At 50.5% G+C, this 18,276-nt stretch overlaps 1 protein-coding gene across 5 annotated transcripts in view; it reads right to left on the bottom strand.

Moving 5' to 3' along the window:
* Positions 1-3,048: 3,048 nt before the first annotated feature.
* The window catches only part of WSCD2 (WSC domain containing 2), a 107,862-nt gene continuing 92,634 nt past the window's right edge, over positions 3,049-18,276 (bottom strand). For all 5 annotated transcript variants that reach the window (XM_067700438.1, XM_067700439.1, XM_067700435.1 and 2 more), the window contains 3 exons: positions 18,018-18,182; positions 16,099-16,299; positions 3,049-10,002 (listed from right to left, as the gene is read on the bottom strand). In XM_067700438.1, the coding sequence (XP_067556539.1) occupies positions 9,650-10,002; positions 16,099-16,299; positions 18,018-18,182 (719 nt within the window). In that variant the 3' untranslated portion in view covers positions 3,049-9,649. The remainder of the gene's footprint in view (positions 10,003-16,098; positions 16,300-18,017; positions 18,183-18,276) is intronic.

The raw sequence follows: 18,276 nt of genomic DNA, 5'->3' as shown, positions 1-18,276 counted from the left end.
AAAATCCTTTCCCCTCCCTCCTTCCCTTCTGTTCTGCTCTACCACACTCAAGTTCCAGCAGTTGCGCTTAATTGGATTTAACTTAATAGTTTTATTGATGCCTTTTGGTTCAGAGGACGAAGAGGCCTCTGGGTAATTTGCACATTTTTAACAAACCAAATAAAGAGCTGATAAGCATAAACAAGTGCGTTTTAATTGGATTAAGGGAAAGCTTTGCTTGGGGACTGCAAACCACAAAGGAGCTGGAGAAAAAAAGGGCTCTTGGAGATTTCAGACTTTCTGCTTCCTTGGACCTCCAAAGCACTCCGCACAAGGCTCTGGTTTCTTTCTAATAAACTGCGTTCTGGTCTATTTGTGTCCATGTCTTACTTCCTGCATGAGATGGCAGCATCTTTCCCCCACCATCCTTCCCCACCTGCTGCTATGCGCCATGTTGACAAGTGGTTCAAGCCTCTGCCTTTGGTCTCAGACCCACCAAAGTTCAAGCCCTTGTCCTGACTATTCCATGCTTCTCTTGAGCAATTCATTTAATCCTCTAAGCCTCAGTTTGCTGTGAAAGGGGTTAGTGGTGTTCTCTGAACTGTAAGGTTAGTGTGAGAATTACATGCTGGGAAGTTGCCTGCTTCTGAATAGGCCCAGCAAAATGGCAGCCACTAATAGCAGGGGGAGGGATCAAAGTCCCTGTTCTCATGGGGGCTCACATATCTGTGAGTCAGATATCCTAATACTTATTGTCCAAAACATCCCCAACTGATGGGGCAGGGGATTGTTTTGTCATGTGAATCCCTGCACAAAATTTAAATATGCAGACAACTAAATTCTCATACACTCCCGGAGGGAATACAAAATGGTGCAGCCTCTTTGGAAAAGTTTGGCAGAGTCTCTTTTATTAAAGTTAAACATCTATTTACCTTGTGATCTGGCAGCAATGCCATTCCTAGGTATCTACTCAAGAGACTGAAAACACTATGTTCACACAAAGACCCACATGTGAACATTTGTAGTAGCTTTATTGATAACAACCAAAAACTGGAAAGAAGTCAAATTCTATAAATTGGTGAATGGGTTAAAAAAAAAGAGTACTCGGAGTACTACTCAGGAGTGAAAAGGAATGAACTATTTACATATGCAACATTGAGTATACATCTCAAAAGCCTTATGTTAGCTAAAAGAAGCAAGACTTGTATGACTCCATTTACATGAAATTCTGGAAAATTATAATGATAGAAAGCAGACTAGTGGTTGCTAGAGGCTATGGGGTGGGGGGGGCGGAGGGAAGGAATCGACTGCAAAGGGCATCAAAGAATTTTCTGGGGGGAAATGGTAATGTTCCATAGCATGATGGTGATGGTGGTGACATGATTGTATATGGTGATGGTTAAAAGTCATCAAATTGTATAGCTGAAATGGGCAAATTTTGTTATATGCAAAATATATTTCAATAAACCTGATCAAAAAGCAAAAGAAAACATTGAGCCCACGGTGGAAGACATACTGATATTGACAACAATAATAATTAAATTCCTTCAGTGGGTCGGGCTCTCCACACACACGTCTCACTTTCTAGACCAGAAAACTGATGCTCAAGAACATGAAACAACAGTTCTAAGGCCACACACCTGGGAAGTGGCAGAGCTGGGACTTGACCCTGGGAAGGTGAAGGCACCTCATCCAGGCTCCAAGACCAAAGAACTGGCCATCCTGTGGCTTGGGAATCAGGCCATTTGCTAGGGAAAGATGCAGTCCTAACACCTGAGGGGGCTCTGGTTTCTCCTTGGGGATTAGCTAACAATGACCGAATCCATGCCACCAATGAGGTGGAAAGCAGCCTCTGATAACAATAATTAGCACTGAAACATTGCTTTTAAACATTAGCTTGCTTTGAAGGTGTGTTTATTAATTAAACACTTTCCACAGCCCTGAGAGGCAAGAGAAGAGTGGATAGCTGGCTTTCCAGGGCAGCAACCAAGAGGAGGAAGAGGGTGTGATTTTCCCCAGGTCGGGCTCCTGCCAGCCTCCCATCAAGACCCAGTGGCCTTAGTCCACTTAGCCCATCAACACACAGAGAAAGGGCACGTGGTGGGTGACTGTTCTCCGAACCATAGTTTTGACAAAAGGGAACGTAGGTGTGAAATACAGTTTGAGCAAACCTCTTTCCCCCTCCAGACCTTGTTCCCAGTGGGTTGGCTTGTGTGATTCTAAGTTGTACGTATGCCCCTAGTTGTCCTATCCTAGGGATGATTGGATCATTAGGGGATCGCCCAGTTCAGTGCTCTGGTTTTACACAGGGGCAGGAGACTGGGAAGTCCAAGAGCAAGGTATCAGCAGATTTGGTGTCTGTTGAGAACCCAATTCCTGGTCTGCAGATGGCTGCCATCTTGCTGTGTCCTCTCATGGCACAGAGAAAGTGATCTAGCGCCTCTTCTTCTTTTTATAAGGGCACTAATCCCATCACGAGGGCCCCACCCTCATGACCTAACCTAATCCTAATTACCTCTCAAAGGCCTTATCTCCTGGTACCATCACACTGGAGACTGGGGCTTCAAAATATGAATTTCAGGAGGACACAAACAGATAGTTTATAGCTGTTCTTGATCCCTCATGTTAGCCAATGGCAGACAATTTTCCGGGTTATTACAAACTGAATTAATTCTTCATTTGCAAGAATCTTCCACAACACCATGAATAATCATAGTAATGATAATAAAGAGAATACGTTTGCACTTTTTATTCCCTCTGTGTATAGAGTACTGTGCCCAGTACCAGAAGTCCAGTAGTTATATTCCATGATAATCTCCAGTTTAGAGATGAGGAAACTAAAGCTAAGAGATCTTTGGCAGCTGGTCCCAAGTCACACAGCTGAGTCCAAAGGTAAGTCAGTTTAGTCTGATGCTGGAGGAGCTCCATACCCCGCTCCCTGCCCATTTCACTGAATGAGTGAATGAATGAATGAACAGCTCCCCTTTTATTATATTACACCAGGGTTTGCCAGCATTATTTTGGGACAAATCATTCTTGGTTGTGGTGGCTGTTCTATGCTTTGTAGGATTTTGAGCTACATCCTTGGCCTCCACCCAAACCAAAAATATCTCCAGATATTGCTAGGTATCCCCAGGTTTAAATCCCCCTTGATTGAGAACCACTGTATTAGAGATTAGGAGTTCACATTTGGTTTTGATTGAAGATAGGGTTCCACTGCCCTACTTTGGAAACCACTGGATTACATGATTTTTAATTTCCTACTTTAGGTCCCAAAGAGCCTAAATGTTCCTTGAAACTCTATGCAAAACTCTGCATGCATGGGTATATGTGTATGCTCACTTTTTTCTGGGGAGACAGTTCATGGTTTTCATGAGATTTATAAGCTGATTTGACACCCCCTTCCCAGTCTGATGATTAGACCTGTGAGGTTTTATGCCCCTCTTTGTTCTTTCTTTGGTCCCCCCACTCAAATTTCTCCTCCATCATCATCATGAAAGGGTCTCAGGCCATTTCTTCTCCTCCAGCACAGTCTGTCCTGGGGAAGAAGCCGTCACCCTGCCTCTGTCGGCTGGGAGGAGTGGTAGTGACAGAGAGTAGGAAGGACTTTCCAGAGAATCAGTGAGCTGTGGAGTAAGAGATTATTGCTTGGCAGTTGCCATGGGAACCTATAAACCAACCTTGCTGCTGAGAACCCAGACTTGTCTGGAGCACCAGCTTCCGGCCTTGTCTCTATCTCCTCTTCACCCGGTGGTTCCTCAACCCCAGAAAGGCCAATCCTCTGCATGATGTGTTTTCTTCCCTCATCTCCCATTGCAGCGATCTCCTCTGTGTTGACCCGAAAACCACCCCTTCCTTCTCGGCTCTGCGCTCATTTCTCCCCCTGCGAGGCAGCATTGTGGCTAAACATATGGACTCTGAAGCTAGACTGCCTAAATTCAAAGCCCAGATCTATCATTTCTCAGCTGTGTGACACTGGGCAAAGTAGTCAACCTCTCTGAACCTGGATTTCCCTCACTGTAAAGTGGGGAGACTAAATGTCCCTGTCTCCCAGAGTTCTGGCGATGATTCATACCTATGAAGCTCCTAGTACAGCGCCCAGCATACAATTAGTACTAAATAAATATTAGCTACTATCATCACTCTGAATAGTTTTTCATTCTCCTGCCTCCCTGGCCATTGTCTGGTCAGGTGGATCCTTCTATCCACTCACCACGAAGTCTGTGATAGCTGAGAGGCTGGTGGATGGTGTTAAATGTAATCGATGTATTCACTCTTTCACTGGGTCAACGTTTGCTCATCTGGGCTAGGAAGCACGTGGAAATCCAGAGGCGAAGACAAGGTTCCTGCCCTAACAGAGCTCATGCCCTGAGCACTGAGAGAGAGAGACATGCACCAGCTTACTGAAGAGATCACAACAATGGCCACGTCCAGAGTTGTTAGAGGAGGAGTTGAATTTGGTCTTTGTGATCAGGGGAAGCTGCCTGGAGGAGGAAGATCCTGAGCTGAGTCTTAAGGAGGCTTTCCAGGTAGAGGGGGCAGCATGAATAAAGGCATGGAAAAGACTAGAAATAGCACATATGTGCCTGTGTGCTTTGGGCAGTGGTGTGCTGGCAGATACTTAACAACTCTCCAAACAAAACGAAAAAACCACTCACCTGATTTGTAGCAGCTGCCAATTTCCATGGTGTAAATATTCTCACCATGGCCAATTTCAAGCTACCGATGTGATGTCACTGAATGTGAATTTGAGAAGAGATGTGCACAATGGGCTTTTGAGAGCTAGTATAAGTGGGCTGCACCACACCATCGGCTTTAGGGGCTCAGGCTGGGGGTGAGAGAATAGAAAAACAATTCAGTATTACTGGAGAGAAAATTCAGGGCAGCTAAGGGCCTGCTTTGGCTGATGACTTGTGGTTTTTCTCTGAATATCCTTTAAGAGTCCGTGACACACTCATTCAGAAAATCAACAAGCATTTCGGTCACACCTGCTGTGTGCCAAGCATTGTGCTAGTTCTAGGGATACGTAGATCACGATGCGTGAAAAGCCATGGATGTAGGGATGGTAACAACGAATCCTTTGAATGCTTCTACCATAGAGCATAGATCGGAGCCAGTAATTATCAACAAGGCAATTGTAAATACGACTTTGCCTCCCAGCAAGCCCACCAGATCCTTCACATCCACACCTGGACTCCATCTTTTGGGAAATCTGATCCAGAAGGTCTAGGATAAGGCATGGGCATTCCACGTTTTGGAAGCCCGGGGAACTCTGACTATGGGTTGGGTGCCTAACTCAGGTCTTGGAAGAGAATCTGGCCTCTAAGTTGCTTCCTGTTCCCTCTCAACCCCGACATTAGGACACACACACGTCTTGTCCCCCCCTTAGATCGACCCCCTCTCTCACTTCTGGAGGATGGTTCATTCCCCATAATTGTTTAGCAAATGACTCCAGAATACACAAAAATCATTTTGTTGCAACACATTCCGTTCTATAATGACATCATTTCAATTAGCTGGCAGAGGCCTGAAATAGAGCTGCACGGTACTGCTCGGATAAATCACCACCTTGGTTTGAAAGTGGATTTAAGACAGCCGGGGTGGGGGGTGGGGGGCGAGTGGACAGAGGGGATAAATATTTCATCATTTCTTCCCTTCTTGATGTTCTGCCAGTTTGTTCTCATTACCACGCTTCTCCCCCTGCACGCCGGCAGATTGCAGACTGTAAATTTGAGGGGAAGTAGTAAATGTGCAAACGTGATAAATAAACATGTTGGTTTTGCGGGGACGGATATTATTAGCATCCAGATTTACAGCTCTCCTCGCCTGCATGCTTTATTGCATTTGGGGAAAAGCAGAGCGAGGTTTTCATGTTACATTGATCAACTTTCTGCCCTTCACCCCCGTAACCCGCTCTGAGTCATTTAAATATCAACCTAGGCCAGGGACACAATCCGTCTCCCTGGGAGTGACTGCATCTTGACAGGTGTTTTCTTTGGGGATAGTTATAGCTGCAAAAGCTATCATCCTGCAGGGTGCTTTTGTTTCCTCCCTCCCCCTTTGTCATTTCTCTAAAACTGAACATATTTTTGTTTTCCCAGTAGGAAAAAGTGCCAGATGGATGATTTAAATCTCTCTCTCTTCCTGTCTCCTTCTCTGCCTGTCTCTTTATATTCTACCCTCTTCTGTCTTCCATCTTCGGGACAGGTTCTGGATCCTTCGAATCCAAGTGTCACCACCAACTTTTGGGCCACACGATCAAATTACTTACCGTCCCTGAGTCTCTCACCACCCTCGGGGCTGTGCTTTTTTCTCCGGGGCTCCTTGTTGCCAATTTGTAGGGAGAATTGAGTGGGATATTTCTGTCTGTTGCCACCTTCCCTCCCACAACGTCACCCCAACTAGATGGTGAACTCTTGGGGACAGGGAGCTATGTCAGTTTACCATACCCCCACCCCCACCTGCTCCTCTGCCCCCTGTTCTCCATCTCACTCAAAGGACCTCCTTCTGGAGATGCACAGACAGAATCTTGGTGCCCCTTTACCTTCCTGGCCACCTCCCCTTCCCTGAATCCAGCCTGTCACCAGGTCCTGTGGACTCCTTCCCCAGCTGTCTCCACTCTCTCTGCCTCTCTCTGACCCCACAGCCCCTCTATTTTTTTTTGAGTGTCCCCAAAGTGCCAGGAACCGAGCTGGTCTCTGACCGCTGTCCCCTCTCAAGAGGACCAATATAGCAGCGTCTATAGCAACTGCCCCATCTCCAGGCTTGCCCCCCGCCCTCTCAGTACTTACTGTAATAGCTAAGGGATGGGGCAGTGGAGCGCGTGCCTGCAGATTCTGTTGCTAAGGAAACCACTTCCTTGGTTACCGGCCTGGGTAGCATTTGTCTCACTGGGTCTGGATCCCACTGAGTCGCCCCCACTCTCCAGGAAGATGAGGAGGAAGAGGTGGGAGAGAACACCAGGGGTGGGGAGGACGGGAGACAGGGAGCAAGAGACAGGCAGAGACACAGAGATTAAGAGAGACAGGGAGAGAGTTGCTTGCACAAAGAGAAGCAGAAATCAAGAAAGAGATTACGATGGAAGAGAGAGAGAGATTCAGGGGTGGGAGGAGGGAGGGAGAGAGAGAGGAGAAAGACAAGAAAGAAAAGAGGTTTAATGAGCAGCTGGAAGAAATAAAAGAGACCACAGAGAAATTGAGAGCAGGAGGCAGTGTAAAGAAGAACAGTGACGGGGGTGGGGATGGCCAGAAAACAAACCAATGCAAGAGAGATGGGGGGAAGGGAAGAAAGCCTCTAGGAGGAGCTGGGTCCCTGTAGGACCTTGCCCCCCACCATCCCCTTTGCCTCCCCATCCTTTTCTCCCACCCACATTGTCTACCAGGGATATGTTTGCAGCGGCCTCCAGGGTTCCTGGAGAAATCAGGAGGAAATCCCAGCCGTCAGCAGATGCTGGGCCCTGTTTGTTCTCCTTGAGTTCTGGAGGTGTACCAGAGGTGACAGCAGGATGAGAGCCTACGTGTCCCGGCTTGCAGGCCAGGCATGTCCCCTGCCCTGGGGACCACTGGAATGCAAAGCTTTCCTTCCTCCTCAAGTGCCAGGGTTTGGGTGGCACTTTTTGGAGAGGGCACACAGACACATCAGACACTGGGCGGTCATCACACCAGCCTGGGGGATGCAGCCTCACCACACAGAAGGGCAGTTGAACACAGAGGCAGAGACAATGTTACACACCAAGATACACAGTTCTCCACAGGCAGTTAGAGTTGCACAGACATCAAAGCAATGATGCTCCCAGAACATTCTCTGTCTCTGTCTCTTACACACACACACACACACACACACACACACACCCCAGAAAAACATTCCATTTGTGACCTCGCCTTACATGACAGTCTATCACGTGGTAGAATTATCAACAAAACTTGTTTTTAATGATGGTGTTGACCTGAGGAATCTTCAGACAGAGGCTGGTGGCCTGAGGTGACCACCAGCAAAGAACTGGCCCAGGTCTTGGGCCAGAGTCTCCCAGAGAGAGCTGACCTCTAAGAGGGAAGGGAGGCCAAGCCCTCTAACTGCTTCGTGAAAGAAGACTAGAAATTTGCCTGGGGGAAAGAAACACGGTACAAAATACATTCAGAGCCCCCTGGCTGGGCCCCGGGGTGGCCCGAATCCTACAGATGAGGGGCTCAGGGAAGAGAACCACAGGTCCAATCCCCTGGCCCTTCTCTTTGCATGGCCACGTTCAAAGGGGTAGAATGTATTAGTCATATTCCTCTTAGAAAAATATATCTCTTTACACTCGCCTTCTCCACAGTCCCTTGGCTATCTGGGAATGAGCATTTATTTGCACCCCAAGGCTTCAGAGGTGGCTGCCTGGGGGGCTGCTCCAGACAGAGTAGCAAAGAGCTGTGACCTATGGCTTTTGCGCCTACATGGTGGGGGGATGGTGTAGTGCACACATGTGGGCTGGATGCGAAATCACTGGCACCCAAGGTGGCGGGGAGAGATGGGCTCCTGGATCTCAACGCTTTCTGAGATAGATGATCAGTGATTCAGGTCCTTGGGAATCCTTTGGTTTGATGTCTCAGCATCAAAAGAGCAGCGTTTGTATGGACATGAACCACCACCCCACTCACCCCGTTCCTTAACCCCCTAAGAGAAGCTGGCCTATGACCAAAGGGAGGTCTATGGTCTGGGAAGGTAGTGGGGGTCCCTTTCGCTCAGGGTTCCACCTGATTTGGAGCACTCTTGTTCTCTCTCCTGGATAGCAAGGGACCTACTGGTAGGGGTCAGAAGGGCAGTGTCAGATCAACGTGTTGGACCCCACGGTGGGGAGGTGTGTTACCAGAGCTCTCATTCTCGCTCAGATTCTGCATGTGGCTTGTGGCCGTCCCGGTGAGATAATGGTTGGTTCCTGAGGACCCTGGAAGTGGGCCACCACCTGGATACAGCTGGGGAAGAAAGGGAAGAATTCCAGCCCTCGAGGTGGACAGGAACCGGGTCATTTCTCAGGAGCACTGTGACCTGGTAGGGGGGTGGATTGGGATGTCAGTGACCCCACGCGGTGGCCCCAGTTAACCTGTTCTGAGCACCATTGCTTCCCTGACCCACCCAGAATGTCAGAAACCTAAGGCCGCAGAGAAACTTCCCAGCAATCTTTCTTCAAACAGAAGTCTGGGATAAACCCTGGCGTCAGTGCTTCCTGGGCGGGGCAGAGACGGGGAAGCTACGAGTGCTCAGCTCAGCACGGAGCAGAGTCTGGGCCACATTTTTCCATGTCATTCTCTTTAGCTCTTGCACCAGGGTCCTCAACACCTGCGGTGGGGCACCCTTGTCTCTGGGACACCCATGAGCCCTCCTTCCCACAAGTGGAGCCCAGAGTGGTGGGCACAGGGACACGGGAGACAGAGAAGGGTCCACGTGGCTAGAGCTCCCTAACCCAGTTGCCCCCTCCATCTCTGGGGGCGCGGTGTGAGTAGGCGGGGCGTGCCTGCACAGTCTCTTCACTTGAGCCTCCTCTGTCATGCAGGAAACTCAGCGAAAGGCAACAGCAGCCATGGGGATTGTCCCCAAATCGAAGAGGGGACTGATGGGTGTGGGCCCCCAGGGGTCTGGAGTCCCCAGGGCCTGCTCGGTCTGGACTGCCAGCTCCCCGCCCCGCTCCGACCCATCATCTGGGGTAGTAGTCGTCGGGAACGCCCGTGAGGTTCCTCCCTTTAAGGGCCGCATCCACCGTCTTGATGTAGGCAGAGATGGTCTTCTGCATGTCCGCCGTGTAGGGGTCGTACTCCAGCTTCCGGAGCCCCGAGCGCTTGAAGTTGCCGTCCTTCTGGCTCTCCACACACAGCAGTCGGTCCTCCCTGACAGCCACACCCAGCAGCCCGACCATCCGGCCCAGCTGGACGAAGAGGTCCTGCTTCAGATCCTCAAAGTGCACCACCAGCACCTTCTTGCCGAACTTGAGCCAGTCCAGTGTGTGCGTGGCCCACCACGGGGCGTAGTTCCTTACGAACTCTGGCCACTCTGTGGACAGAGCAAGGAGGCCCAGGTCAGTGGGAGGACACAGGTCAGATGGCGTTGGCTATTCACAGCAGCGCCACCACTGTTAACCCTTAGATCACCAAACTCGCCTCCCTCCTCCCACCTCGGGGCTGCTGCTTCTGCCTGGAATCATCTTAGCCCTTCCTTCTCTCTGGGGAGAATGACATCTGTCTGGTGCTTACTCCATGCCAGGCACAGACATATATAAATCCTTGTTACTCTATTTTTATATTTTAATATATATTGATCTTAATATAGAGTGTAATAAATATACTAATAGAGCGATCAATTCACTTATTCCTCACAAGAACACTGTGAGGCAGGCATCATCGTTTTCTTCATTTACAGAAGGGGGAATTCAGGCACAGAGAGGTTAAGTAACTTGCCCAAGGTCACGCAGCTAATAACTGGCAGAGCCAGAATTTGAAACCAAACAGTCTGGCATCAAAGTCTGGGCTTTTAACTACCAAGTTATCCTGTGTAGGAACAGTTATCCTGTGCAGTAACAGTATCTTCTCACAGGATAGTAATAGGGCCTTTGTACAGAGAAGTGGAAAAAGCATACAAAATTTTCAGCATGGTGCCCTGTACCCAGTAGGTGCTCAGTAAACGTTGGCTATTATTACTGTGATTATTCTGTTCTCAGGTGAGATGTCATCTTCCCTGACTCCCCAGGCTCAGGCAGGTATCTCCTCTGGGCTGAGGGCAGTTTAAATCAGATTATTTACATTGTCATTGTGACACCTTCCTATCCTATCTTTCTTTCTTTGCTTTCTATTGAAGTATCACACATTGTTTCTTTGTGCTGTTTGTTCCCTTGCCATGGTAAAAGGACAGGATGGATTTTCACCCAGATTGGGAGTGTGTGTTTGGGATCCCCTGACTCGAGAAAGAGACAGGCTACAACAGAATGTGGGAAATTCACCAGAGAGCCCTGGAGAGGACCTCAGAGAGACAGACAGCCAGCCAGCCCCAGGAGCTGTTGAAACTCTGATAAAGGGGAACCCAGGAGGGGGGTCTTGGAGGATGTTGGGAACAGAGAGAGGGATTTGCAGCCTCAATTCTGAGCCCCAGCTGGAGAATCACGGGGCCTGTACTCCGGAACCCTGAAGCCATACCCCCTGCTTCTCACAGGGGCAGCACCACCCTGCACCCTCCAGACGGATATGTTTACTGAACGAGGCTCAGTGAGTCTCCCAAGCTGCGCTGGGGAGCCCAGCTGGTTCTTAATAACTAAATCCTCAACCTTTGCTGGATGATGGATACCCCTTATCTCATTTAATCATAGTAACTACCCTGAAAGGAAAAGACTACTGTTCATTTGTCACCAGTGAGGAAGCTGAGGCTCAGAGACGTGAAGTAATTTGCCCAAGGTCACACAGCCGGGAAGCATAATCCAGACCAGGCCTGCCTGATTCCAGGCCCCCATCTTTCCTAGGCACCAGCAGCCTCACCCCCACTCCCTCTCACTGCCTCACACCCAGCAGGGGCTTAATAAATGGTTGTTGAACTAAATTGAAATTCCCAGCCGCCAAGCTATGATGTGATAAAGGGCTCCTCTTTCTTCGCAGAGCACATCAGAATCTGTGGTGAGGCTCCTGCTCCCCCAGTGACCCCCTGGAATACCACAGCCGCTTGGGAAATATTTATGCTGATGACAAAGATATATTTTCTTTTTGCGGTACGCCGGCCTCTCACTGTTGTGGCCTCTCCCGTTGCGGAGCACAGGCTCCAGACGCGCAGGCTCAGCGGCCATGGCTCACGGGCCCAGCAGCTCCACGGCATGTGGGATCTTCCCAGACCGGGGCACGAACCCACGTCCCCTGCATCGGCAGGCGGACTCTCAACCACTGCGCCACCAGTGAAGCCCCTGACAAAGATATTTTTTATCCTTCAAATAGATTATTTACAATGTATCTAGCTAACTGGGCCCGTACTGTTATAAGACCAGATGTATCTGTGTGATTAGGAAAAAATCTAGCATGTGTATACTCTGCTTTACTTTTTGAGAAAGAATGTCCCCATTCCTGAGTCATCTCACAGCATCCCTGGTGATTCAGGACAACTGCCGCTCGCATGGCAGAAACCCAGATGGATGCGGAAGGCACTCAGTTACTCAGTCCATCTGGATGGACTTCCAGGCTTAGCCACTTGTGACCATCTCAAGAGGTGCCTGGAGGGTGGTCCTCAAGAAAAAGGAAGGGCCTGTCTGCATGATGGCCTGGATCCCCCAGGTGGTGCCCCTGGCCTTGGACACAGGTGGGGGGGAGATGACATGGCATCCCTGTGACTGCAAACTTCCCTGGGGTGGGAATGTATGTTGCCTGAGCACCTACTGTGTGCCAGGACTGTGCTGGGCACTTTGCACGCACTACCTCGTGCAGTGCCCCTTACAAGAAGCCTGGAGAGTAGGAATTACTCTAGCTCCATCTTACACACGGGAATGAGCCTGGCTCCTGCCCTCCTGGCAAACCCTTTAAGAGCACCTGATCTGACCATCTCCAGCACTCTTCTCGCCCCAGATCCTAGTCTACATCCGCTTACCTCACCTTCAGGTGTCATCTAAGACACGGGTCTGTTCACTGAAGACTTTGGAGTCAGACTGCCAGGGTTCAAGACCCAGCTCCTCTCCATATTGGCTATGTGAACTTGGGGATGTCAGGAGGTCTCCTTGAGCCTCAGTTTACCCATCTGCACAGTGGCAACTGTGCCAAGAACTCCATCCTAGACATGCCATACAGATGGAATGGAATAAGATTTGCAGACCCTGGCACCAGGCCTGGGACACAGGAGGCGCTGGATAAATGTTGGCTACAACTATTCTCGATGTTGGTCCCCAGCATCTCTGAGATGCCCCAAGTGGCCCACCATTTTGGGGCAGCAGATACTCGCCCCCTCCCCACCCCTTCCTAGAGCAAAGATCCCTCACTTGGAGCTCCTGAATGACTTCGCTGGAATGAAGAACAAAAATGAAAATGAAAAACAAAAGCCCTCATTTAGCTCAGGATTCCCGGTAATTGATGGCTGCCTTCAAACTGGGTAATAAAGGCACACTGTGCCGTGGACCACTGGTGATGAGTGCTGGTTCTGCCAGAACCGTCCCCCACAAGGGCCCGGCGGGACACGCGCTGGCCACTCTCTGCTTCATCTTCCTGTCAAAGGGAGGAACCGGGGTCTGATTAATAGCTTAACTGTATTTAATTCTCCACGGAATCATTAAACACGGTCTCTGTTTTATTAAACAGATCCAGGACAATTCACCTTGTGTAATCGTATCACATAAAACTTTGCTTTGGGCCCACTCCAGGGATATCATAAAATCAATGTTATGGAAACAAAAGTCGGGGGTGGGGTGGGTGGTGGTGACACGAGCCTCGACCCAGCTATAACTGGGAGGGGGACACGGGTGAGTGACCTCTCAGCAGGTGAGTGACCTCTGCTCTTAGGTGGGAGTAACCCTCACATTCCCGGCCGAGGGTGTCCTAAAGCAGTGATTCTCAAATTTGAAAGCTCACAAGAAGCTTCTGGAAGGAATCTTGTTAAAATGAGAATTCTGATCCAGTAAGCGTGAGGTGGGACCTGAGAATCTGCATTTCAAACGAATTCCCAAGTGATACTGACGCTGCTGGAGCAGGCAAGGGTCTCAAACTCAAGTGCCTACAGGGTCAGATGTTAATGCAAATGAGAGGACTGAGTGGGTGGGGTCCGTGGGGATGGGGTTCTTTGGGGAAGGCTCTCAGGCAGAGCACTTGAAGACCTGGGTCAGGCCTGGGAGGAAGCACTGGGAGAACGTCCCTCCCAACCCAGACTAATGAGGGGGCCCCAGGCCCCCCATAGGAGGTGTGTGTCCTGAAATCTCCTCTTTCCCATCCCCTGCAGCCTCTGGGCTCAGCCTGTCCTGACACCTCCCTTATCTTCGGTTTTAAAGCTCCCAACTGTCTTGAATAAGGAAGAGGCAAGGTGGCTCCTGGGAATTAGGAAATTGCCTAAATCTGAGACGAGGGGTTATGCCAGGAGGGGGGAGCCTCTGAATGTACCGGAATGTCAGCAACACCCCGAGGTGAGAGACAGCCTGGTAGCTAATGCCTGGGTTTGGATCTCAGCTCGCTCAACTCCTGGGGCCTCCGCCACATGACCCGCTCCCTTCCTGGGATGGTGATTGTGGCAGCCCTTCTTACCTCCTCGGGTAATTAGAAGATTTAAATGAGATAATTATTGCTAAGTGTCTGGTCCCATATGAGCTTCCCAAGTGAATTCCCTCCCTTTTTACTTGGGGCAGTAGGATGCCTGGGAGGTGGAGAACTGGACTCTAGTCCTGTCATTATGTGCCCGAGTGACTCTGGCAGGCCCTGCCTCTCTTGGGCCTCATTTTCCCCATTAATAGAGAATGAATCCATGGTTCTCAGGCCTGCCTGCACACTGCTTTAAAAAATACCAGTGCCCAGGCTCCACTCCAGTGATCGTCTGGGGTGCAGCCTTGGAACTGGGACTTCCCCACATCCTGGGATTCTGATGTGCTGCTGGGGCTGAGGACGCCTGGGTTCAGCGATCTCCCAGGTCCTTTCCAGCTTGACAAGCAGAACATCTGCTCCTGGGACAGGATCCTGCCGTTGGCACCTGCAGACTTCTCAGCCTGGCCCCAAACAGTGGTCATTTTTGATTGTTCTACAAATAAATAATTCAGAGGTCTCTTTACCCCTGGGAACAAATGTCATCCCCTGTCCAAGCTTCCACCCCCTCACTGAGAGAGGGGGTGAAGTAGGGGAAGGGACAGACAGGCCCCTTGAGCAAACTGGGAACCCAGGGCACAGTTGGTCAGGCAGGCCCAAGAGTTTCCATCAGTGACATCAGTGCTGAGAATGTGATTGGCTGAGTTAATGTTGTCCTGCCTGCTCCAGTTCTCTCTGGGGAGGGGCTGCAGCGTGGAGCAGCTGGGGGCCAGGGGGAGGGTTTGGAGGAGTGGGAAGCACCCCTGGGCCTAGAGGCTGCAGCAGCCTCGTTCCTTGAAGGTGGATGAGGTCGGCTGGGCTCACGTTCACAGAGTACTTACTTGGCATCAGGAGCTCTGAGCGGGGGGATCTGTAGCCACTGACGTTCAGTCTAACTCATTATCATAGCTCAGTGGTTAAGGGTGTGGGCTCAGGAGCAGGACTCCCTGGGTTCAAACCCCTGCCCCACCACTTCCTGGAAAAGGGCCTTCACCTCCCTGAAACTAGCTTGCACCATCCATGACACAGGGTGAACTGTGTGAACCTAACCCAGGCATTAGCTACCAGGCTGCCTCTCACCTTGGGGTGTTGCTGACATTCTGGTCACGCATGGAGGTGACTTTCATTATGGTAATGGAGATATGGGTGATAACTGACATGGGATTTTGAGGAGGTTGGGTCTGACTTCGGAGCTCTCCCCACTACTGTGGGCTGCTGCTCTGTACTGAGACGTTCTTCCATTCTGGAATCTACTAAGCACCAGAGGTGAACATCAAATTCAGGTCATCTTAATGAAGTTTAGTGCTCGGAGACTGACACTGTCACTTCCCAGCTATACCTGGGGCAAGTCATTAACCTCTCTGAGTTTTCCAATCCAGAGTAGTGGAGGGGGTTCACAGAATGATGATCTTAGGAGCTCATAGGTGACCTCATGGCCACTCAGCCACTGACCTTGGGCTGGATTCAGATCCCAGGAAAGGGCTCTTGAATACGAGGGTCCACTGAGTGTCTTTAAAGGGTGAAATTCTTGGATCTTACTACCTCCACTTTATAAACAGGACAATCTAAGTTCATGGAGGTGAAGGCGCGTTTCTAGGAAGTGGTGGAGTTGGGATCTGAACTCAGGGAGTCTTGGTCCGGAGCCCATGCCCTTAACCACTGTGCCACGGTAACAACCTGGCTCACAGAGGGTGATGCTGGTGGGTATGGTGGGACGTGCAAAGCATACCTCCTCATCTGTAAGAAGGACCTGGACACTTACACACATGCCTTCAAGGATGCCCTCCTGGATTCCTGGCAGGAGACAGCACTAGCCCCTCGCACTGCCCTCTGCACCCTAGGGCTCCACCCCCCCACTCCAAAGCAGTACCTTTGCCCTTCCAATGGGCGTGGGCAGCGAAGCCGATGTGTCCGCCATACTTGCGGTTGAACTCCGCCATGAGGGCCTTGTAGGGGTTGCGGATGAGCAGGATGGCCGCGTCGAAGGCCTCGATCTCCTTCTGGCCACTCTCGTGCGTCTTGATGCAGATGGTCCTCCCGCTGCGCCAGTGGTCCCGCTCGCCTTTAAACCCTTCCCACAACCAGGGGGTTAGGGAGCGTGGCACTGAGCCGAGGGAGACAAGAGGTCCACCCCACCCCCTCCCGGACCCCTTCAGGAATCCTCAGACGCTCATTTGTCTATTCATGCATTTACTCACGTACTTACAGAGCACCTACCACATGCCAGGCACTGTGCAGGGAGAGGATGATTTACAGAAACATCCCTGGGTCTTAGTTTTTGAGAGATAATTTGAATAGTGACATAGATGAATGTAAAGTCACTGCCGTGGTTAGAGCTACAGAAGAGGAGTCATCATGCCTACGTGCCACAGGAGGGGCCTGACAGTGATGTGCTGGAGGATTCCTCTTTGGGTGGAGTCTACATCTCTACCCCACTGATGCTGGGCACGCCGTATGACTTGCTTTGGCCAGCGGATAGGGCGGAAATGGGTCTCTGCCAAAGTCTTAGGATGCATCACATTTCTGTTCACTCTGTGTGTTTCTGCTGTCACTGTGAGACGGACATGCCCTGGAAGCCTGTTGGCCCCAGATGGTGAGAGACCCATGGAACAGACACGGGTCCAACCTGCAGTCTGCAGCTGAGCAGCCCAGCCAGCCTGGCCAAGATCACTGACCTAGTCAGGCAGCATCCAGAAAGACTTCCTGGGAGAAGAGGTGCTTAGGCTGAGAACTGAAGGACGAGGAAGAATTTACCAATCCAAGTGAGGAGGGAAAGGTGGTGGGAACAGCAGGTGCAAAGGTCCTGTGGTGGGTGGCAAGAAGTGTGTCGCACATGAGCGACTGGTACAGGAGAGCAGAGGGCAAGAGGGGGTTGTGATGAAGAGTTTTAGTACTGGACCAGAAAGACTACACAGCCCTTAAAAGGAATTCAGCAAAAGGAAGGAGGGACCGGATCAGGTTCTCATTTCAAAAGCTGAGGAACTGAAAGACATTCTGGGTAGCTGGAGGATGCTTCTATAGCACCGACTCCATGCTGAACACTGCTCTGAGCCCTTTTCATGTAGTAGACAACTGATCCTTTCAATAATCCTTTGTGGGTTTTATCTGATAGATGACGAAACTGAGTCCCAGGGAGAGCAAATAACTTGCCCAAGTTACAGAGCTAGCGAGAGGCCCTTCCAATGGGCATGGGCAGCAAAGCCGATGTGTCCGCCATACTTGCGGTTGAACTCTGCCATGAGGGCCTTGTAGGGGTTGTGAATAAGGTTCAAAGCTAAGCCATCCTGCTGCCCAAGACTGTGCTCTTCTCCATCTTGGCCTCCCATGCCCATGAGAGTTAAGGCATTTGGATGGGCTCTTCGAAGCCAGTTAGAATGCTAATGTATCAATACTAGACCTTCAAGACACTGGCTATGTGTCCAACTCAAATGAGTGATCTGGGACATTGTGTCACGTCTTTGGGCTTCAGTTTCCTGTATGAGGTACCCAGCATACAGTAAGTGCTGAAGGAATGACTTAAATGGAGGGAAGGTCCCAGGCACATAGTAGGTGCTTAATAAGTGTCTAATGTTGACGGAAGCAGGTGAGGTACCCAGGACATGATACTCAGGAAATGTTTGTGGGATGTAAGTGAAGGGAAGGTACCAAGCATATAGTAGGTCTCGATAAACATGCCTAGGTGAGCTGAGCAGCACACAGTAGGTGCTCAGGAAGGGGTATTCCCATGCTCTCCCAGGGGGTCCTTCCCGAGCTCCTGCCCCCGTTCCCTGTTCCCCTCCGCCTCCTCACCTTTGTTGTAGAGAGAACCGTCGAAGTAGTAGCTGCCGGTGTAGAAGCCGGTGGCCAGCTCGATGAGGTGGCGAGCCCACGTGTTGCCGGCACCTGGGAAGCTGGCCAGAGCGATGAGCTGCTTGGACTTGGCTGGAAGGAACCTTCTGTCCATGCAGCGGTTGTCTGCAAAGGGCAGGGCACAGACAGGGGTCAGTGGCAGGGGCACAGCAGAAGGAGCCTGTTTAGAAGGGACCAGGGTGTGAGTCCCATCCCTGCC

Source organism: Pseudorca crassidens, chromosome 12 (genome assembly GCF_039906515.1).
Source record: "Pseudorca crassidens isolate mPseCra1 chromosome 12, mPseCra1.hap1, whole genome shotgun sequence".
NCBI lineage: Eukaryota > Metazoa > Chordata > Mammalia > Artiodactyla > Delphinidae > Pseudorca > Pseudorca crassidens.
Note: the sequence above shows the minus strand (reverse complement) of the source record. Positions and strands in the feature narration are given on the sequence as shown.